This window comes from Erpetoichthys calabaricus, chromosome 18 (assembly GCF_900747795.2).
Source record: "Erpetoichthys calabaricus chromosome 18, fErpCal1.3, whole genome shotgun sequence".
NCBI lineage: Eukaryota > Metazoa > Chordata > Cladistia > Polypteriformes > Polypteridae > Erpetoichthys > Erpetoichthys calabaricus.
In genome coordinates this window covers 78,477,263-78,500,960 of record NC_041411.2, presented here as the reverse complement: position 1 = coordinate 78,500,960, position 23,698 = coordinate 78,477,263, and the positions used below count along the sequence as shown (strand labels likewise).

Sequence of the window (23,698 nt, the reverse complement as noted above, 5' to 3'; positions counted from 1 at the left end):
AAATTATTTGTATAAACTTTTTTTTATACAGCGTTTGCATAAAACAGTGTGTCCATGCTTCTTTCCACACCTGCAACAAATATCAATGGAGCCAAAATGTTAAAAAGGGGGTTATTAATTAAACAAAAGCAGTAGAATGAATTTAGGGTTGGCACAAAATAACACATTTTTTTCTTTTCCTTGTCTGGCCTTTCTTCCTCTACAATGGTTAGCCTTTACCCAGTTTGCTTTCTAACCCCTGAAATGAAGGGATTGTATTAAAAAATTCTTTAGTTGCCTCACATTTTTATGCAATCGTTTTATTCATCCCACTGAATTAAAGCTGAATGTCTGCACTTCAACAGCATCTGAGTTGTTTCATTTCAAATTCATTGTGGTAATGTACAGATTACAATTAATAAATCTTGACAATATAAGTACATTAACATTGTAATTGAGATATGGCAAGTTGACAGTGGGAGAAAACTACTTTCATCTGCATTTCTAGAGAAAATAAGTCCTAAGAAAGTTAAAGGTCTAATGATCTAGGGTGGTAGGCAGTGCTGGTTAAGGCTTTGGACGTCAAACCCTGATAATGTTGGTTTAGTACCTACAACTACCACTGTTTGGCCATGAGCAAATTACTTCGCCTGCCTGTTCTCCAAGTGAAAGAAACAAAAGAAATATAAACAATTGTATTTCAAATGCTGTAAGTCTCCTTAGATAAAATAATAATTAATTATTATAATAGGCCATGCCCACCTGGCCCCTCCAGTGCATTCTACAATATTAGACATAAATCCATGGCTGTCTAATTAGGAGATTAAATCTAATCATCCTTGGTTTCCAATGTTCTCAATATTTCTTGCATCACTTCCTATGGGCAGGAATAGCAACGTGATAATATAGCAGAGGCACTATGTGCCAGAGTAGGGAACAGAAAAGAAAAATGAACAGACAGAGGTCAGTACCAGTTGTAATGACAGGGAGCTTCTCAAGTGTTCAAGTAGTCAGACATATTTGAAAAGTAGCCAGACAAAGTTCAGAGTTTGACGGTAGTTGGTGGGTATGGTGTCTCTATACATGTAGTAAGTGCAAATTGAAATTATTTATATGTTTGGTGCTTTAACAAATTTCTGTTAATATTTGTTTTGTCTTTGTTTGCCTAATTCTAATAACACATGGCTCACATTGGCAGTACCATTGTATGTCAGCAATCAATATATGCTACTAATTTAACAGATTAGTTTTAGTAAAGCAAAGTAAATGCTCAGGCAAAACAATTCTCTGAAACGTCATCAGCAGATGCTGCCTATCTATGAGTATGGCTGTTACTATACCTATTGAACATCACAGTCTTAACTGTCCTGCTGCTGATCAAACTGCTTGTGGTAACACTTGTGCTGGAGCTGCCTGATCAGACTAATGTATAGTACGATTAATTAATAAACATTGGCTTTTTATGTTGTCTTTTATACTCGCTACACAAGGAGCGCTGGAAAGCATACAGAAATGCAATTTGTAGAAATAAAATATTGAGTCATTGAATTAATTATATGATATTTTAGGATATAATGATAATCACTTGCACAATTTAAAATATAAGTGTGGAGTGGTGATTGAGTCAGTATGTTTCCAGAAAATGCATGCACAGTTGTTTCATTCATACATTGATTATATATTTAAGTTATAGTTTCCATGTAAATATAGTCTGGAAGCACTGCAATAAATATTAAGTAGAACATGACCAGCATAGTAAAGCTTTTATTTTTGTGTGTCATTTAAATTGACTTATGTTATTGCAAGATTTAAAGGATGGAAATTCTTTAAGTCATTAAATAATTTAGAAAAAAATAAATCTTGACAATATGAGTGAATGTGGGCATACATTTGTGTGCCAAGCTATTTATGTTTTGAATGCAAGTAGACACTAGTCATTAATATCTCAAATTGGATCTGGATTCAATACAGTCATTTTTTTAATCATGTTTTTAAAATCCACATATCATTCAGTATACATAATTATGTGTGTAAAATTCACATTGTACAGTGTTGGGTTGAAGCCTCAAGAGTCCTGTAATTTAACCCTGACCTAGAAATACTTAGCTCTGGGAGATACGCAATCAAGAATTTCATGTTAAACATGACAATAAATTAAAATTTGGGACTTATCAGTGCTAATTTTTTTTCAGTACTTCTAGTTTCTCTTCACTTCAAAGACATTCATGTTTAATTGAAAATAATAAATTGGCCCTTTTGATTGAGCATGGGTGGGAGAGTCAGTTCTGTACAAACTGGCACTGTGCCCAGGAATGGCTCATGCCTTTCACCTAATGCTTCCAGGACACCCCCTCTCTGTAACAAAAATAGCCCGGGAAACTGCCTTTACCCTTTGCATGGGCATGCATGAAATGATTTGTTGTGGGCAGTTGTGAGAAGTATAGTCTTCATGATAAAGATCAATAGAGGAGTGAAAGGAGTACAGAGTATTTTCTGTCTTGAAGCATTCATAGATAGTACTGTCTTTAATACTCTGTTCTCTCTGCTTTGAACAGGACTTGAAGCAAAATGTAGCAAAAATAGAATGGGAGTCAAGATTCTTAATTCAGTAGTATTCATAGTTGAGTCAATAACTATTGTGTCAAGCAGTCGCAAGATTTCTAAAGAAGCTGAGCACAGTAAAGGAAATCTTTATTTCCTGTATTTACTGGTTGCCATGAAATTAAAAAAATAATGTATCTTGAGAAGATTAGGAATTGTTTTAGTAAATAAAGAGCATTGAAGTTTACCATAAAAAGATTTTAATTTCACGAACCAATACAAAACCCAGACCCTTTTTCAGAATTCATAATTTTAAACTCATTCCATTTTAAATGTTAAACTCACAAGGTCATCTGGCAGAACTGAAGGTAAACTTTAAGTTGGAAAAGCGGTGTTAAGGAAGATATTGCATCTTTTCCATTCTCATTGTAAACATTAGCACAAACCAGTTTTGGGTTCAACAGATTAGTTTTAAGGGGTTAGTCAATTGAATTCTGTCAAAAGCCATTGTCGCATTACATGACTTCTATTTAGAGGGAATGTCAAACTTGACAACTGCTGTTGATCCACCCAAAGATGCTGGGTTATATTATGACAAATCAATGGGGATGGTAAATGACATGACAGTGTGGCGACTTTCCACAACAGTTTCACATTTCTAAAGAATTGCAAACTTGCACCTTTTACTGATAGCCAATAATGTGCTGCTCGACAAAGCTGCTCCCTGTGCAAAAGTTTTACAGATATGGCAAGTTCAGCCTCAATCATGTCCCTTTTTGTCTTTTTTTTTTCTTCTTCAATCTTTTGTGGTAAGTAAAACACAAGACATAAGAAACACAAGTCTCTCTTTTCTTTGCAGGGTGCAAAACACCCTCGTTCTTTGCATCATTGTTCCTAGAAGCCCTGAAAACAATTTCTGTATTTTTGCTTACAAGGATGATGCGAATATTTGTTCAGTAAAAGCACTATAGGGAAAAATATTTCCAGGTATTGAAGAGAGAAAATGTCAGCCTAAGATAATTGAGCACATCTTGCTTAAAAACTACTGTAAACCCAAAAAAATAAAATTTCACATCTTTTATGACCACAGGGTATGCAGAAAAGCTCCTACTATTTGCATGCTGCATAAATATACTGGTACGACAAGGTTGATTTTGTATGCAAAAATAGTTTTATTTAATGTAGGCATAGATCTATCCTTTGTGGCAGTTTCTAATGTTTTGCAATAGATGATTTTCTTTTGAACAGTATTGTATTTTGTCATTTGCAGACTTATAGTTCTTTAAATAAAAATAAGTAATAGGTTTATCATTTCTATAATTACTGGGTTTCATATTTTTGCCACTAAAAATGTTTGCAAAAACATGCAGTTTTGCATACTTTATATGGTTCTTAGTGGGGTACATGTAACTAGCAAAGCAACTATTAATAAATAACATTTTTTGCAAAAAATATTTTAGTGAACTTCCATTGAGATTTTACACTGTGTATTACCACTAGAACATTATATGCACAGTGGGTACGGAAAGTATTCAGACCCCCTTCAATTTTTCACTCTTTGTTATATTGCAGCCATTTGCTAAAATCATTTAAATTAATTTTTTTCCTCATTAATGTACACACAGCACCCCATATTGACAGACAAAAAAAAAGAATTTTTGAAATTGTTGCAGATTTATTAAAAAAGAAAAACTGAAATATCACATGGTCCTAAGTATTCAGACCTAGGGATGGGAATCGAAAACCGGTTCTTGTTGAGAACCGGTTCCCACTGTTTCAATTCCTTGGAATTGTTTGCCATTTTTGCAAACGATTCCCCTATCGATTCCAGTCGCCTCGAATGACGTCACCATGTTGCGTAGCGTCATTTACCCAGCAGGAAACATGGCGCCTAAGCGGCACAAGCGCTCAAAAGTTTGGTTATACTTTACGAGAAAGGATGACAACAGGGCAACTTGCAATACTTGCAAAGTAGATATTTCATCAAAGGGAGGAAACGCTACGAATATGCAAAAGCATTTGCTCACAAAACACGCGATAACCTTATCGTGTTTTTGATCCGCTCCGGACTAGTGAATCTCAACCCAGCAGCAGCGGTAACGTTTGCACGTCCTCTCCCGTTAATACGGCAGGTAACTAATCAACTAACATTGCATATTATGTTAGCGTGATTTGCCTTATTGCAAAACCTGCTATTACTGTGCATTGCATTTAGATGACCATGACGAGAGAGACAGACAGAGTCTGGCTGGCTCAGATGCTGGCAGTTCTCGCTGCAGTCTATTGGTAGCTTCTCCTTTCACAGAGGCGGGGAAAAGTAAAATTTCCTTCCTGAAAAAGCAGATATGCTTATATTTCTGCAAAAGAATTATTAATTCTCCATAGTTGATGGTTGCAGAATTGCACAGTGCACAGTTCCATTGGACTTAAGTTGATTGTATTTGTTGCTGGCTGATGTAGTTTTATTTTTGAGTGCTCCGCTCATATATACTTTTAAAAAGGAGAGTGTAAATGTTACTGGACATTCTTAATTTATATTCATTTATGTTATACTTTGTTATTGCTACAGAAGAATATTTATTTTATTATTATTTTACATTTACAAATTTTTTTCTGGGGACCCCGTGGCACCCCATCGAGGAGCCGTAGGCTGTGTACTCTTAGAATCTCACTGTTGGGTTTGTAAGGTCATGCTACTCCTAAATTTCTATCTTGTTCAAAGATAAGATATAAAACAAAGTTCTAAGCTAATCGACCTGTGTGTTCTCCTTTTTTAAAAATAAGAATCGATAGGAGAATCGATAAAGAATCGAATTGTTAAACAGAATCGAAAATGGAATCGAAATCGTGAAAATCTTATCAATTCCCATCCCTATTCAGACCCTTTGCTCAGTATATAGTAGAAGCACCCTTTTGAGCTAATACAGCCAGGAGTCTTCTTGGGAAAGATGCAACAAGTTTTTCACACCTGGATTTGGGGATCCTCTGCCATTCCTCCTTGCAGATCCTCTCCAGTTCTGTCAGGTTGGATGGTAAACGTTGGTGGACAGCCATTTTTAGGTCTCTCCAGAGATGCTCAATTGGGTTTAAGTCAGGGCTCTGGCTTGTTGTGAAGCCACTCCTTCGTTATTTTAGCTGTGTGCTTAGGGTCATTATCTTGTTGGAAGATAAACCTTCGGCCCAGTCTGAGGTCCTTAGCACTCTGGAGAAGGTTTTTGTCCAGGATATCCCTGTACTTGGCCGCATTCATCTTTCCCTCGATTGCAACCAGTCGTCCTGTCCCTGCAGCTGAAAAACACCCCCAACAGCATGATGCTGCCACCGCCATGCTTCACTGTGGGGACTGTATTGGACAAGTGATGAGCAGTGCCTGGTTGTCTCCACACATACCGCTTAGAATTAAGGCCAAAAAGTTCAATCTTGGTCTCATCAGACCAGAGAATCTTATTTCTCACCATCTCAGAGTCCTTCAGGTGTCTTTTAGCAAACTCCATGCGGGCTGTCATGTGTCATGCACTGAGGAGAGGCTTCCGACAGGCCACTCTGCAATAAAGCCCTGACTGGTGGAGGGCTGCAGTGATGGTTGACTTTCTACAACTTTCTCCCATCTCCTGACTGCATCTCTGGAGCTCAGCCAAAGTGATCTTTGTGTTCTTCTTTACCTCTCTCACCAAGGCTCTTCTCCCCCGGTAGCTCAGCTTGGCCGGATGGCCAGCTCTAGGAAGGGTTCTGGTCGTCCCAAACGTCTTCCATTTAAGGATTATGGAGGCCACTGTGCTCTTGGGAACCTTAAGTGCAGCAGAAATTTTTTTGTAACCTTGGCTAGATCTGTGCCTTGCCACAATTCTGTCTCTGAGCTCTTCAGGCAGTTCCTTTGACCTCATGATTCTCATTTGCTCTGACATGCATTGTGAGCTGTAAGGTCTTATATAGACAGGTGTGTGGCTTTCCTAATCAAGTCCAATCAGTATAATCAAACACAGCTGGACTCAAATGAAGGTGATCTCAAGGATGATCAGAAGAAATGGAAAGCACCTGAGTTAAATATATGAGTGTCACAGCAAAGGGTCTGAATACTTAGGACCATGTGATATTTCAGTTTTTCTTTTTTAATAAATCTGCAACAATTTAAAAAATTCTTTGTTTTTGTCTGTCAATATGGGGTGCTGTGTGTACATTAATGAGGAAAAAAATTAATTTAAATGATTTTAGCAAATGGCTGCAATATAACAAAGAGTGAAAAATTGAAGGGGGTCTGAATACTTTCCGTACCCACTGTAAACACTACAGCTCTTGGACTACCTATTGTCACAACCAACTTTGCAGTATTTAGTTTGTCCGCTTCATGACTTCATAATCTTACTTGTGCCCCACTCTGAGAGACAGGTAGAATGAGACACATTGCATAAAATGTAAGCTTCTTCATTTTTGATTTTATGGAGTTAATTTAAATGCATGTTCCTGGAAGTGCTGTGTTGGGTACAAGATGAAGATCTCAAAAATTCCTTAATATCAGAATAATGGCCCACACAGTAATATAATGGTGGTTGGAAATATTTGAAAATGTTTATTTAGTTTTGAATATTGGAACTGTAATAATTTTTATTAAAAATTCTTTATATCTTTTATCAATGTAGTAAACTGTTTTCCCACACTCTTGGATTTAAGTTTTTTATACCAGTCTGTACACATTGTAATTGTTCTTTTTTTTTATTTAATTGCAGTCAGCTGGCAGCATTATAGTATTATAAACTGCTTGGGATTGTGTTGTGACTTGATATTTATTTGTTAAATATTGTTATGCACATCACTGAATTTGATATTAGATTTCAAGGTCAGTTAATTTTGTTCTTTGATGCTTTGAATAAAGTCAAGCAGATTTTTGAAAACTGCACTGGCAGAAGTGATAAGAAATTTTACACTTGATTACTTAATACATAAAGTCACTGGTAAAACTAAGTTTTGTATTTTTTAATTGTGCCAGTTGTAAAATTATTTTGCACGAAATGAAATTACTTAAGTTTTTTTTTTCTTTTTTGCAGTTACACATGGCTGCATAGTTTCTACAATTAAACTGTTTTTACCTGATGGCTTAGAAGCACGACGACGAACAGAGTAAGTCCAGGCTATTCTTTTGTTTTGAATTACCCTTGATTTAAACAAAGCTGTACCATCCTGAATTTAAGTCTTAGGAAGTTTAGACACCAACCTCTGTAGTTGTCAACAATTTTTTTAAATTCTTTAAGCTGAGCCATTTAATCTGAGTAATTAAAAAAAAAAATATTACTTTTAAGTGGGTTACACAGTGGAAAGTTGAAAAGGTCTTCAGTGAAAATCCATCTCAAATGTAGTAGTGTACAGTTAAGTGATTGAGTTCCTTTTTTTCTTTACATTTCATAAAGCTTTGATATTGTGCTCCAGGCAGGTTTAAAGCAATCCGCTAATTCCTGTGGGGTGGTGGTTTTCACTCCTTTCTTATGGGTACATCATCCTGAATTTAAGTCCACTCCCTTTGTGGAGTTTGTACGTTTCCTTTATGTTGACATGAGTTTTTGCCCAGGTACTCTGGTCGACCCCCTACATCCCCAAAGGCATAATAGGTTAACTGGTGACTCTAAATTTGTTTAGAGTTTATTTTAGAAATACATTGAACTGAAATTGTATCTTTTCCAGGGTAGCATGGGTAGGAATTACTTTGAACATGATTGCATCCCCCAGACATACTGAAATGCAGCTGAATGGTCACTTTCAATTAGATGACCACTGCCTGCCTCAAATGTCCTCACTGCCTCATGGAAGCCTGAGCAGATTACCATCTGACCCAGCTGTAAAGCAGTGCCATTCAAAGCTGCTGATTTTAACCAGAGAAAGAAGCAAACTGACTTAACAGCCTCAATCTTGGGTCAGCCATAGAGTAGAGTTTTGTTAAACAAAACCTTACTATCTAGTTAATGAAGTGTTTGGAATGAAAACCTGCCACTAGTAATGACCACTATGACCAACCATACTGTACCTGGGTTCATGATACAGCAAGATGCACATTGAAGCCAACAGAAATAACATCACAAGTGCGATCATCATGTAATTCATTATAACTTACTGAGGAATTTTATCCTGCAGTAGTTTATTGGTCAGTATAAAAATTTAAGAGAATACTCTATCATCTTCTAAAGGCTTGGAAAACTGGGGAAAAACTGCTGTGCTGTGCTTTTACAGACAACCGACTTCTAAATTATATAGGGAGGTTACACAGTAAAGTCTGTATGGATCAGTTTTTCTTCTACTTAATACAATATTACAATATAATATCTTAAACATTCAGTAGGCATTTTAAAGCTAAATGAGCTGAAGTTTGTTTTTCTAGTTATTTGTAGCAATTCCTAATTTTCCAAAGATTTTTATACAAAGAAAACGGGATATCAAAGTTATTTGTTCCTAAGCAGTAGTTTATTACAAAATGTTCTCCATTTATCATAATTAAGGTTTCTCAGTACAGCTTTGCCAGCTCCTGGTTATCATACCCTAATATCATTTATTCTTTTCAATTCTCAACCTTCTGTTTGATATTTCAATTAAAATATTAAATGAACAAAACGGCAATAAATTTTATATTAAATTGTACAATTCAAGGTTAAGTAAGTCTTAAATGATATAGTTAATGTACTTATATCGGAATGCTAAACCCCTTGTTAGTTTAAACAGACAGGTTGTCCTTTTATCTCCATTGTAGATGGAACATCACAAATGTTACTCGGAAAATGATAAAACCTCTTGTCATACTGAATCTAGAGCAATGGAAGACGATAGTAACAAAACTGCAGTAGTAAAACAGTGGAACATCTACCTAAATAATCAAATGCAAGAATTCTGTTTGTCTGGTCAACTGTTTTTGGGTTAAATGTGACGTGTTGTGTTATTTTTCCCTTCAACAATCAATATGGTGCCATTATTAGTTGCGAAGTTTTTGGACCGACACTGAAAAAGTATGAAGGTTGTATTTCTTTACCTCAGAGTATTAGAAATGTAATAAAACTAAGATTTCAGATTTCATCATAAGAAATGGCATTGTATCAAGATGTAAAAAAAGCAAGAGCTTTCCAGCAGTAACTTTTGAGACTTTCTTATCAGAATCACGTGCACTATGCTGCAGCAAAGCTTATCTGTTGTCGGAAAAAGAACATTTAGCACTTGTAGACCTTGTTTTACAGATAGATCTTTACACTATTAGTCAGAGAAAGTTCATGAGTGTTGTGTTTTGTACTGCTTTAGGTGTGATACTTGAGACTGGACGTGTTGAAACATTCTGTATGGCCACACCTATCTATGACATTACCTTTTAAAGTGAAACTTCTTAAAGACAGTTTCATGAGCAAGGTTAAAGATTTACAGAGATTACTTATTTCGGACTGAACCTTCTCTTTATTCCATAAATGAGTTTGTGTTTCTTGTCATTTATAAGAAGACTGACTGTTCCCCTTGGAATAAAAAAGAAGAAGAAAATAATAATTTGAGCTTTTTTTTCCTCTTTCTTTCTCAGTGTTATTCCAGCTCCCTTGCCGCTTCCTGTTGATAAGGTAAGTCAGCCAAACAGCTGTTTTCATTGTTGAGTATATACTGGGAGCTGTGTTGGTGAATTGTTAATGAGATTTCCTTTAGAGTAATATTGCCTTGTCAGTCATTTTTGTAATTTTGTTGTGTAATATTTATTTGCTTACTACTTAGTGATTATTGTTGGCATATACAGTGTCTCACATACTTTATATAAAGCTGAACGTGTGTGTGAAATTTGCACCGTTGAACCTATCTCCACTAAGTTTTGCAGAGATTCCTCATTTCTACAGGAGACCTAGGCTATGTTTTGTTCTTAAATACATAGATGTATATAGATATAGTTGATTATAGATATAGATGGATAACTGTCTGTCTACATCATTAGTGTAACTGTAGTATATTACTACTAATTTATTTATGTAGATTGAAACTTTTTTACTTTATTGTAGGAAGACTGTATAATAATTTTCTTGGATCTTAGGAAGTACAATTTTAGTTGAAGTCTCATTTTTTTGTGTGTGTGTTTGGTAAATGACTCTTTGTAGTTTAGACTGCCAGAAGAACAGGCAATCATTGTGTAAAGGTGCCAGGGCAGAATTGGGAAATGTAAGATTTAGTTGGTTACGTGTTATTTTTGTTAAATTGTTTGATACTTTGTGGATAAGAGGCACCAGAACTTTTTTGCTCAAGTTTATCTTGATTTGCAATAAGATGTAGTTAAATGCTAACCGCTTGCATTGGAGGACATTTCTTAAATTTTTGTAGTCTAAATAGAATGCTGAAATTTCTATATAGTGACTTCCAAAGTAATTTAGCAATGCAAATCCAGGTGGGCATGTGTAGATTATTATAAGTACTGCTTCTCCTTTTCATAGTTTTCTTTGTGTAAAGGGGGACAAAAAGCAGTTTGTAATGCTGTTTCTTCTTTAAGAGGGAAATTGTGAACAGTTGCACTTATTTTTTTTTTTTGTGTTGTTGGTATGGGTTTATGGTGTTGCATGTGTTACATGCAGGATTTTGCTCAAGATGTACTAAAAAAAATAGGCTTTTGCTAAGGCCATAATTCTTTGTACAGTACTTGTATTCCAATTCTGAACTGATACTTGATTTTTTGTTTCTTTGCATTTTTGCATGCATATTTTAGCTCTTCATAAACTGCTAATAATCTTTATGAGAGGAAATTTGGAGGAAATAGTCCAAAATCCAAAACAAAAATATCCTCTTCTATATCTAAAACATTAAATCTTAAACAAAATCTGGTCCACTGATTTAAAATAAATAAATAAATGTTGTGGCACGTTAAGAAGTGGTCTTAACAGTACTTTCACCACCTAATGTTTGTTTCTAAGGTGTCTGCCAAGATACAGTCACCTATATGGACTAGTTTGGAGTTGTCAATCAGCCTTGCTTTGAAATTATTGGAATTTGGGCAGAAAGATCTGACAAATGTGTTTTTACAAATAGTGCTTTATAAATATACAATACATATATGAATTAATACTGGAGTTAATGAATCCACAATATTATGCCTTTGCTTGTGTAAGTGTACGATAATAACAACATAGCCCATTGCCGGTCAGTTATGTGATATATTGCAATATATATCCCTTTTAAATTGGTTTAAGGCAAAGAGTAAAATGTCAGTCTTTTGATTCAGTCCACCCCGTTTATTTATTTTAAATAGTGGAAATTAATTTCAAGTATCTCTGCTATCTTTCAACCAAGTATTAAAGGTGTTTTTCTCTTTGAAATGTTTAAGTACAGTAAGTCAAAAGCTTGTATTATAGGACATTGGTCTTACTGTTGTTCCCCATTTGATTAATAATACTTGTTGATTAGGTTATTGGAGAGCGGTGGCTTGCTACATATCAGTTATGCAAGTAAGCATTTTAATTTACTCTGTACGCTCACATAACAGTAAACTTGAATTTAAACACAAAGATTTATATAATCTGACCCTTGCTCTGCATCTGAGTTGTTCTGAAGTGAGCCCTTGTTTTTTTGTACAGTGGTGTGAAAAACTATTTGCCCCCTTCCTGATTTCTTATTCTTTTGCATGTTTGTCACACAAAATGTTTCTGATCATCAAACACATTTAACCATTAGTCAAATATAACACAAGTAAACACAAAATGCAGTTTTTAAATGATGGTGTTTATTATTTAGGGAGAAAAAAAAACCAAACCTACATGACCCTGTGTGAAAAAGTAATTGCCCCCTTGTTAAAAAATAACCTAACTGTGGTGTATCACACCTGAGTTCAATTTCCATAACCACCCCCAGGCCTGATTACTGCCACACCTGTTTCAATCAAGAAATCACTTAAATAGGAGCTGCCTGACACAGAGAAGTAGACCAAAAACACCTCAAAAGCTAGACATCATGCCAAGATCCAAAGAAATTCAGGAACAAATGAGAACAGAAGTAATTGAGATCTATCAGTCTGGTAAAGGTTATAAAGCCATTTCTAAAGCTTTGGGACTCCAGCGAACCACAGTGAGAGCCATTATCCACAAATGGCAAAAACATGGAACAGTGGTGAACCTTCCCAGGAGTGGCCGGCCGACCAAAATTACCCCAAGAGTGCAGAGACGACTCATCCGAGAGGTCACAAAAGACCCCAGGACAACGTCTAAAGAACTGCAGGCCTCACTTGCCTCAATTAAGGTCAGTGTTCACGACTCCACCATAAGAAAGAGACTGGGCAAAAACGGCCTGCATGGCAGATTTCCAAGACGCAAACCACTGTTAAGCAAAAAGAACATTAGGGCTCGTCTCAATTTTGCTAAGAAACATCTCAATGATTGCCAAGACTTTTGGGAAAATACCTTGTGGACTGATGAGACAAAACTTGAACTTTTTGGAAGGCAAATGTCCCGTTACATCTGGCGTAAAAGGAACACAGCATTTCAGAAAAAGAACATCATACCAACAGTAAAATATGGTGGTGGTAGTGTGATGGTCTGGGGTTGTTTTGCTGCTTCAGGACCTGGAAGGCTTGCTGTGATAGATGGAACCATGAATTCTACTGTCTAGCAAAAAATCCTGAAGGAGAATGTCCGGCCATCTGTTCGTCAACTCAAGCTGAAGCGATCTTGGGTGCTGCAACAGGACAATGACCCAAAACACACCAGCAAATCCACCTCTGAATGGCTGAAGAAAAACAAAATGAAGACTTTGGAGTGGCCTAGTCAAAGTCCTGACCTGAATCCAATTGAGATGCTATGGCATGACCTTAAAAAGGCGGTTCATGCTAGAAAACCCTCAAATAAAGCTGAATTACAACAATTTTGCAAAGATGAGTGGGCCAAAATTCCTCCAGAGCGCTGTAAAAGACTCATTGCAAGTTATCGCAAACGCTTGATTGCAGTTATTGCTGCTAAGGGTGGCCCAACCAGTTATTAGGTTCAGGGGGCAATTACTTTTTCACACAGGGCCATGTAGGTTTGGATTTTTTTTTCTCCCTAAATAATAAAAACCACCATTTACAAACTGCATTTTGTGTTTACTTGTGTTATATTTGACTAATGGTTAAATGTGTTTGATGATCAGAAACATTTTGTGTGACAAACATGTAAAAGAATAAGAAATCAGGAAGGGGGCAAATAGTTTTTCACACCACTGTAACTAGGGCTGTTACCACACTAATTGTTGTTAGAATATTTCATATTTAAACTTTTGTTTAAATATATTACAATGAATGTTTAAGGTTTTGAGGCTAGATGCACTTAAGTTGCATTGAGATAAATGTAGATTAACCTATTTTCTCAGATTATTAAGCTTTCATGTACTGGCAATTGTTCAATTCTCAAATACCTATAACACATCTGTTAGTTATGGCATTTGGCCTTTTTTGTATTTTAGGGATATTATCTGTCTTTTCCTTTGCTCTCAAATTGTCATGGCAGCTCAGGTGGTGGTGACCTTTACCCAGTGGGAATTGGAGCAAACATAAAGCATTTGCTGGAACTTGAATATTTAGCTGAGGTTTTCTGCTTACCCTCTTTCTCTTTGATGTGCCTCTATAGAGAAAAGCACTATATAAATGTAATGAATTATTATTATTATAGATATTTAGATACAGCTTCTATGTGTAGATATACATACCTATAAATCTAGTGTAAATACTGTGATTTGCAAAAATATAACTTCTGTTGCGGTAGTCACAGTCTAGTCTCCTAAATATTAAAACTGAACAGAAACAGTTTAGCACTGATTTTTATCCTGTCAAATCAGTATTAGGTGTGACACATTGTGTGTGATAAGGCCACGTGCTGGGCCACTGCTGTTCTGTCAGGATTGAGCCCACTTTCCTATCACCTTGAAGTCGAAAAGTCAGATTGAAAGATGGATAGATTGACATTAGCAATTCATTCAATGAAACCCAACATTATAATTAAAAGGATCGGTTATCCAGTTTAAACTAATACTTTAAATTCCACCATGATAATATTTTCAGGTCAATAGGCCAACTCCATGAAATGTTATAACATTTCTATTTTAGACTCTGTAAGGCTTCTGCTCTTTATTAGCAGACAGCGGTACAAGAGGCTACTTGTGTTCCAGTAGTAAGTACATTCCACAAGCTGATCACAACTAATAGAGTGTGCACATTAGGACATTGTTCTTTGCAAATTATTTTCCTGTGACTTCCTAAGAAATTGTACATTTAAGGAGTAAAAGCATATCAGTATGATTTGAAATTGACTTGACAGGAAAATACAAGATGAGAGATAATGCTTTGTAATAAAAAAAATTGATCCATACATGCTCCTCAAATTCATTGAAGGTTTTAATGCTGCAGTAAAATAGTAAAATAGTTATCACTAATCATGGCACAGGTAAATGGTAAGTTGATACCGGTTGATTAGCACATGCAAAAAAGAATTTCATTGTACTCTGTACTCATGACAACAACGATCCTATAAACCTATAAGTATGTATTTTCAAACCAACTTAACGCAGTTAAAGGCCACGAGTTAGTTACGAGGCAAGGTCTAACCTTGGACATGGCACCAGTTCCTTGTGGAGGCCACTGTCACACAACGACCACAATCACACAGGTTCAATTTGTAATCATTAAATAATGTAACATGCACATAATTGAGGTTGTGAGAGAAAAACTAGACTATCTGTGGAAAACACATGCAGTTCAAAGGGAGAACATGCAAATCAGTGAACAAGTATGGGATTTGAACGCAAGATGTTAAATCTGCGAAGCAGCAGCAGTAGCCACTGTGCTATTGCACTACCGATGACTAAGCTTGATTAAAGATTTTTTTTTTTTAATAAAAGAAATTAACTAGTTGCCCTACGGTTTCAATAGTCACCATGTCATTCGTTTTAGTGGGCCTTACTATTTTTGGTGTTTAATACAAATTTCCACTCTGAGCTCTCCGTTTATATGTATGAGCAAAACAACAAAGAAATTGAAACATTTTCTTTTACTATCTGCATGTAGTCCTTCAACCAACTGGTGGTGGGTGGAATGCACTCTTGTCTAATGTACCAAGCTATATATTTTGGGCTCATGAATCATCAGAGTCTAACTTTGGAAAATAGCTTCACTGTTGAAGAGGTATGCAAATTAGTAAAAAAAAGAAGGGCAAAGATAATCTTTTTGTCTCCTCTAAGCATCCCACTAATATACTGTATTTAGAAAACAGGCACATCTTTTTAGTTAGGAAAATAAGACAAAATCCCTGGAGCATATTCCGCCAACTCATTTCATCCTGATACAGGTATTTCTTAAATCACATGGTAATTTGTGAATGTGTTAAGCAGCTTACAGCTGTAAATTAAATAGCTGTGTGCTTGAAAACGTGATGGTAATCTACCAAGTCATCCAGTTAGAAGGATAGTTTTCTTAATTAACATTTTCATTGCCCTTCTTTTCCAGAAACAATATTACAAAAAGTGTTTTATTATTATTATTGCTATTATTTTTGTAATTCTTACTGAATAGTACTCCACAAGAGAAACTTCTCTGGTCTGGTATCAGCTAATAATAACTAATAGAATTAAAATTTTATTTCAGTTCATATCAAGTGCAAGATACAAGTTATTGTTTGTAGTGTCCAAATTGAAAGCTGTTTTAAGTATGTATCTACTATTCAGATATATTTGTACTTAAATATTTTGTTTTAAATTACTAGGGGGCTTCACCCCCTGCTCTCTTTGCTTGCCCAAACCCCACCCCGCCTGCGCTATGCGACAACCACTTTGCGTCTCTGCCACTCGCGTTGTAAAGAGGGGGCCTGAACGCACCCCAAGGAGACGTGATCGCTCTTCCGACACTCCCTCTTAAATGGTGATACAATGGAAAATGCATACAGTTTTTAAAAGTTTTTTTTTTTACCTCCTCTTTGCTCGATTTGCTGCTGCTGCCGCCATGCCGTGTGATCTGCATTTCACGCAACGCACTTCTGCCATATCACCTATGTCTATATCTTCGATCTCTTTTCACTTTAACCTTTTTGTCGATATTGCATTCAATTTTGATTCCATGTTTGGAATGACATCGTGACAACGCAACGTATAAATTCCCGTGAGTAAACATTGTTTCTTTCTCTCTACAAGAAATGTGTCTGACATAACCAGGCAGGACTTTTCCAAATCTCTTTGTATAAGCTTTTGTCTCGCTTGGCATGAAGATTTGTCTCGCTGGAAGTGAAAGTGTCTCTGCGACAATCGCGTCTCGTCTCCTTCCAAGATTTTTTTTTTTATAATAGAGAGATATTCATGCTTAATATAAAAAAAAAATGATATAGTCTGACTTTTCTCAAAATCAGACTCTGAGCAGCTTTTCTGTTGGCACTTTGCTTCTAGTATTATAATATTGTGTGTCAGGTAATTGACAGTCCATTGCTTACAAGTTCAGCATTACTCTTTTTTTTTGATCTTTAACCTTTCTTACTTGTCGAAATGTGTGAAAAGCCCTCTAAAGCTGCCCTCAGCTCAGTTCATCCATGCTAGTTTTCATCAGTTTGTTGAATAAAGCTAAACAAACACATCTTATGTATCCATTTTGATCCTTAGAATTTTTCAGTAGACTATTAAGCAAAGCGACATTTTTCAAGATCAGAAGGAAATCATTCATATCTTTTTACATACATGTTTTCTTTTTACTCATGTACCACGCGCCCTCGTCTAAGATGCGCACCCTAATTTTTACAAAGAAAATCGTAAAAACCGTTTTGCCCCGTGGACGACGCGTGTTGTGATTGTATAGGAAGCGTTAAGGGCACGTTTTCCGCAAAATGCCCTTCTATTTTTGTTGCATGATGAAAGTTTTTCTTTCTTCCATCGTGTGCAAGAGAGCGCGAGAGCAAGAGAGCCCAAGCAGAAGTAAACATTACAGAAAAAAATTTCCTCGTGTATGATGCGCACCTAATTTTTGGGAAAAAATGTGCGTGTGGTACACGCGTAAATACGGTAATCAAATTCTCAATTTACGGTAGAAGCGCAAGCTGCCAGCTTAAGTAGCTTGTGCAGCCAAGTAGCAGTGGGGGTGTCAAGACGCACATCAAGTTCTTCCTTGAAGTTAATTGGTAATGTTGAGTTCTTAGGCAGGATTAGATGAGACTGTTTGATTTAAATAGGTTTTTCATGTGATGTTTTGGATCATGGGAGCTGTCTAGTTTCTGTATTCACATCTTATGTATCCATTTTGATCTTTAGAATTTTTCATTAGACTATTAAGCAAAGTGACATTTTTCAAGACCAGAACGAAATCATTCATATCTTTTTACATACAATTTTTCTTGTCTGCAGTGTTTTAAGGTAGAAATTTTTGATGTGTTGCAGAATGTGACAGAACATATGTAATTGTGAATCAGGATTTAATTACCTTCAATTTAAGGCACTGTTAACTTCCTATCCTTCCATTACCTTGTTGCACTTCAGGATTTCGGTTTTGTTGTTACTGAAAACAGTTTGTGTTTATCGTGTTAATTTGCCAAAGCCGTAACCTTTCTAAAATTAGGTATCAGCACAAATTTCACTCTTAGCAAAGATCTTGAGGTGATATTATAAGGAGGAATCGGCATAAAAAGTGTTTTTTGTGCTTTAGATGCAATAGTGTCAAAATGTTTTGAAGCAAGCAAACCAGTTACATGTAGCCTTGTTTTATCAGTGTTAAATGTTAGCAGTATACTAAAAATGCTGTGCTTTTTTTGGCTAATAACCTTGTTTTATCAGCTGCTGGTTGGTGTATCCACTTTTAATAAATTGTTGCCCTTTTATTCCAGCCGTGGTTTTCAGTTTGCTTTTCTCTCTTCACGTCAGACTCTTAAATGAATTAAGTTTTTGGCCTTGTGGTAAATGAAAGTCATTTTTGGCAGATATTTTAAATTAAATTTAAAGTTGTGCTGGTCCATTAACAAAAAGAATGCAGTTATTAGGCTTATAGACTGAATGCAAGAACAGGCTATAAATATACATGTTTTTTCTTAGCAGATGCTTTTATCCAAAGCAACTTACAAAAGAGTTGCCTGCTTGTCGCCTGTTGTAGCCTACATGTTCCCCACAACAAATATTTAAAAGCTGATAGGATAATGCTTTCTGGAGTTAGTTGATTAAATATAAACTTCCCATTAATAGTGTCATTTTTCAAGGAGAAGACATACTATATCTCATCTCCACTTAGCTGTGTTTTATGCAGCTTTACTTGCCCCTGCTTCTAGTTGTGTTCTTATTGGCTATACTTTACATTAACAGTATTGGGCTGTCTTTATGTTACAGTATTTTGCATGTGGGAAATACTTAATCATTTGGGTTATGCATTGGTTAAATCTGTATTGGATTATATGCAAGTTTTTTTCTTATTTTTAAATATGGTGGATATTTATGGTAGTCCTTACTATGTGAAAAAGTTGCTGCAAGACCACCAAGCCACCTTGGTAGTTTAACATTATTTTTCTTTCGTAGTGCAAGTGTACCAGAAATTGACTTTATTTTAAATGTCACTCAGTTGTTATTTGCATTGTGAGTAAGATGCAAGTACATTCCATGTTTTGCTTTTCAAATGTATGCTGCCCTGCAAACCCCCATTATGGTTTAGATCTCCTCTTTATTTCATCTTCAGGGAGCCAGCCGGTGGACTCATGGCTGTAATCCCTCGACTCCAGAGTACAGGAAGAGTGAGGCAGGCTGATTTATGCTTCATGGTCGAATGTTGCTTTGGTATCAACATAGACTCGCTCAGAAATAATAAAATGTCAGACGGGGTAGAAATGGTTAAACAATTCATCAGGGACAATGTGGTTAAGGCCTGCCAAGTCCTGTAAAAAAGCTTTTGATTTGTTCCTGATAAAGTGAATTTCATTTTAATTAAAATATGGCATCAGTTTTTCCCTATTGTTGTGGTAAGTGACTTGGGACTTTTCTAGTTGAGTAAGATAATACACGGTGCTAGCAGTGTGATGTAAGTTACCATAATAAATTGTTCACTGCCTGCAGTGCCCCATCTTTTGTTACTCTGTGTAAAAGTATTGGAAGATTAGCAATTACTCTCTGATCCAAAGAATGTAAAATAAGCAAAAATGTAGGTTCAGTAATTCCTTATCTGGTGCTTTTAGTGCCTTGTGGTTGGTATGGCCAATAGTGCTGAAACACCTTATTTGATTTCCTAGGGTGGCTTTGGTTATGAGGAGTTATGTGTATTTCATTCAGATATTCCAGAGCCTTAGTACAGTCACAAAATGTGATGTTGGTTATATTAGGGCTGATATTTTACTTCGTCTTTATACTGTTTTTGTGTACACTATAGAAAAGTGGTTTTTGGATTCATTTACTATTTTACATCAGTCAGTTCTACTATGTTGTGACTATTATAAAGTGCGGGATTTCTTTTTTTTTGTTGGAATGGTGCTTTTCAATGAGCTATCCATATGCTTTTCATTTATTATTGCATAGTTAGACATGTGTTTTAAAAGTTCTTCCTGAATGTTTATCTATAGTACTGAAAATTTCTGCACATAGCCAGCTAGCCACTTATTTTACTCCTTTCTGGTAAAAGTGTGCCATCTATTGGTATTTTGAGAAAAAAAACATGACCGTTTCTAATTAATTTTATTTTTCAAGACTCTTCATTTTTATGAATGTTGCGATATATCTAGGAAAGCATAAAGGTGTGTTAAGTAGACCTGACTTGTACTATTGGAGATCTGGATTTGATATCCACGGGCTTTGACACTGTTTGTGTGGAGTGTGCACATTCTCCTCTGTTTCTGTAAGTTTTCTTAAGGACATATAGATTCTTCTTCCTCTCTAGCATAAATGAGTAATTTTGAGTCCAAGTTTGAACCTTTTCAGTCTTACTGTTTATATAATAGTAGCACTGACATTTCCCAGTGGTGTGTAATTGCTTTTCTTTTAACTAATACACGCTCGCTGAAGCAGGCTAAGAGCATTGCAAAACCCAGTTAAACCGAGTAAAAAGCAGAAAATTAGAGACTTTGGAATAGCATTTGTTTGTAATAGCAGAAGTGCTTGATGTTTAGGGGATTGTGAGATCCCCTTTGATTGACTTTTTTTTTCATTCTTAATGTAATTAAATACTGCTAGGTTCAAGAATTGAGATATGTATGATTCTTTTACAGAATGTGAGTCAGAGAAGCTAAGATTTGTTGATTTGCATGCAAAAATGTGGAAATCCCATGTCTGCCCTAAACATCAGCTTTAAATGTACGGTACACAGAAGATTTATTGTATAATGCATCCTTCTCCATGTTAACTTATTAATTAATATTGTTTCTGTCTCTATTTTCTTCCCAACAGGCAGCTGCTAATGCTCCCAGTATGTATTCTCAGGAACTCTTTCAGCTGTCACAGTATTTACAGGTCTGTCATACTAATACTATATTTCTACTTAAAGAAAAATATAGATTACTAGCAAACATCTAATATCATTATAGCATTAGAATTATATATTGTGAAAATGTATTGGACTATTCCTGATATTATCTGTTCTTACCAAAAGTTGGCTTGGTATTTTTTCAGATCTTCAAAAATCTCATATTAAAAAAAAAAAAGAACTTGAGTGAACATACACCACATACTTGTTGTCATTTATTTAATTTATCTAATAAACAACGTTACCCAGCATTCTTTGGCACCATGTTAAAAAGTAATTGTCCCTATTTAAATTAACCCAATTAAAGAGCCTTCTGAGTTGGTACAGCCAATCTTGATTACAGTATCACATATGTCATTTACCATTAAAGTCAAGCACATAATACCATGATTAAAGGAAATTCCAGAAAAGATCTTAAAACAAAATGTCAATATCTATCAGTCTGGGAAAGGGTACAATATTATTTCTATGGTTCTGGGACTCCATTGACCCACATTGAGAACCATGATTAATGAATTGCAAACATGAAGGGCAGTAGTGAATAATCCCAGGAGTGGTCAGCCTGCTACCATTATTCCAATTGCACAATATAACATTATTCAGGAAGCCACAAAGAATCCAAAAGAAAAAAATCCAAAGTACTGAAAACTTCTGTTGCTTCTGCATTGGTTGGTTCACGGCTGCACTATTAGAAAAATTCTGCAAAACTTGACTTCATTAACGAGTAGCAAGTCAGAAGGCTGCTATCCAAGATGAACCTAATTTTTTTTCTCTTGTTTGCAAGGAAGTATCTTGTTAATCCCCAAGCCTTTCAGGAAAATATTCTATATACAAATGAGATAAAATTGGATCTTTTAGAGAGCACAAATCCCATTATATCTGGCATAAAGTAACATGGTGTTTAGATGAGTTATCATAATTTAAGGATCTATAAATTTTGCTGTATACCAGAAAAAGTTTTAGGAGAATACCGACTCATCTGTCAGTGAAGTGAACATATAGCTGGGTCATGAAGCAAGTCAGTGAGCCAAACAACACAAAAGCAAGTCCATAAAACAATCGCTGAAAAAAAAAAAATGCCATGTGTCCAACTGAGATGCTGTGTCAGTTCCTGAAATTAACGGTTCATACTTGAGAAACTTACAAGTGTTTCTGAATGAAATAAGTATTGCTAAGAATGTCTACTAAATGAAGAGGAATGACTGATATTAAAGTACAGGAAGTGCCTGTTTGCAATTATTGCAGCTAAAGGTACAATAACCAATTATTAAATTTATGGGGTAATTACTTTTTCACATAGTGTCTATGGTGGTTGTATTATTTTTGTTAATTCATTAAAGGAATGTAGTTATAAAAATGAATTATTTGTTTACACAGGCGCTCTTTATCAAATATTGAATTTTGCTTGGAGACCTGCAAACATTCAGTGTCTAAAATTTACAGTAATAGGAGAAAACAGGAATAGAGCAAATACATTTTCTTGGCATTGTATACTTCAAGGACTTGTACATTCCATTTAACTACATTTAAATTGTTAATGTCATACTTCTCATGTTCAGTGTTCTCCAGTTTTTAATATAGGCAGTAGGACCTAAAATGCAGCAACCTTGAGAGTAATATAAGTTATGCAATATATATAAATATTCTAGAATATAGTTGTGCTCAGTGATTTATATTTTTGTGACTGATTGTAAGTAGTTATTCATAATTTTGTTCTTCTGGCAATTATTTGTTTTCTAGGAGGCCCTACATCGGGAACAAATGCTTGAGCAAAAATTGGCCACCTTGCAGCGATTGCTGGCTAGTACACAGGAAGCATCGGAGAGTAGCTGGCAGGTAAAGCAAAGAGCTGGAAATTGAATTTTGAATGGCCTTTCACATCATCAGTTTTGTTGGTTTTATTTATATTAAGAAGTATAACTAGAGAAAAGCCAAGCAAAATGACACCTTTTATTGGCTAACTAAAAAGATTACAATATGCAGGCTTTCAAGGCAACTCAGGCCCCTTCCATATAATGATTACATCTTGCCTGAAGAAGGGGCCTGAGTTGCCTTGAAAGCTTGCATATTGTAATCTTTTTAGTTAGCCAATAAAAGGTTTCATTTTGCTTGGCTTTTCTCTACATTCATAATGGCTAACACAGTACAACACCCTAGTACTACAGAAGTATAACTATAAATTTAACTAATTAAAGTAAATATATTATTTGAAAGTAAAACACAATAGTATTACATCTAGAAGTGCCAGTCTTCATGAATTGACCTGTGAAAACAGCACAAGTGTGCTATTACTCATTCTTGTCTTAGCTAACCTAAAAGGAAGTTCAAATTATCATAGTCATTACTAATACTGTTTGTTTCCCTTACTTAAAGTAAGTACTAAACTTAGTTAAATGTGCTTATTTGTGTAATAACTGTATGTCCAAAACCTAAGGAAAAAAATTTAAATTCAAACCTCCTTTCAAGTAAGTAATAAAGTGGAGTATATTTTTGAATTTGACAAAAATAATAACACCAATTTTAATTTGAAGAAATATCAACAGACCTTTATTATCAAATTACTGTTAAAAAAAAAATTACAAGGCAGAGCTGCATTTATATATACATTTACATGTACTTATTTGGATGACTCCTTTATCCAGTGCAGCTTACAATATTTATGATTCAATTGGTTACATTTCTTTTAGTTTTCCAGTTGGAGCACAGGCAGGTCAAATGACTTGCTCATTCTCGCATAGTGTGAGTAGCGGGATTTGAACCCAAAACCTCAAG

At 35.4% G+C, this 23,698-nt stretch overlaps 1 protein-coding gene across 8 annotated transcripts in view; it reads left to right on the top strand.

The window, feature by feature from the left end:
• Positions 1-23,698, top strand: part of slmapa (sarcolemma associated protein a) — a 141,928-nt gene that overhangs the window by 50,284 nt on the left and 67,946 nt on the right. For all 8 annotated transcript variants that reach the window (XM_051921003.1, XM_028824776.2, XM_051921004.1 and 5 more), the window contains exons 3-6: positions 7,563-7,635; positions 10,058-10,094; positions 20,851-20,913; positions 22,667-22,762. In XM_051921003.1, the coding sequence (XP_051776963.1) occupies positions 7,563-7,635; positions 10,058-10,094; positions 20,851-20,913; positions 22,667-22,762 (269 nt within the window). The remainder of the gene's footprint in view (positions 1-7,562; positions 7,636-10,057; positions 10,095-20,850; positions 20,914-22,666; positions 22,763-23,698) is intronic.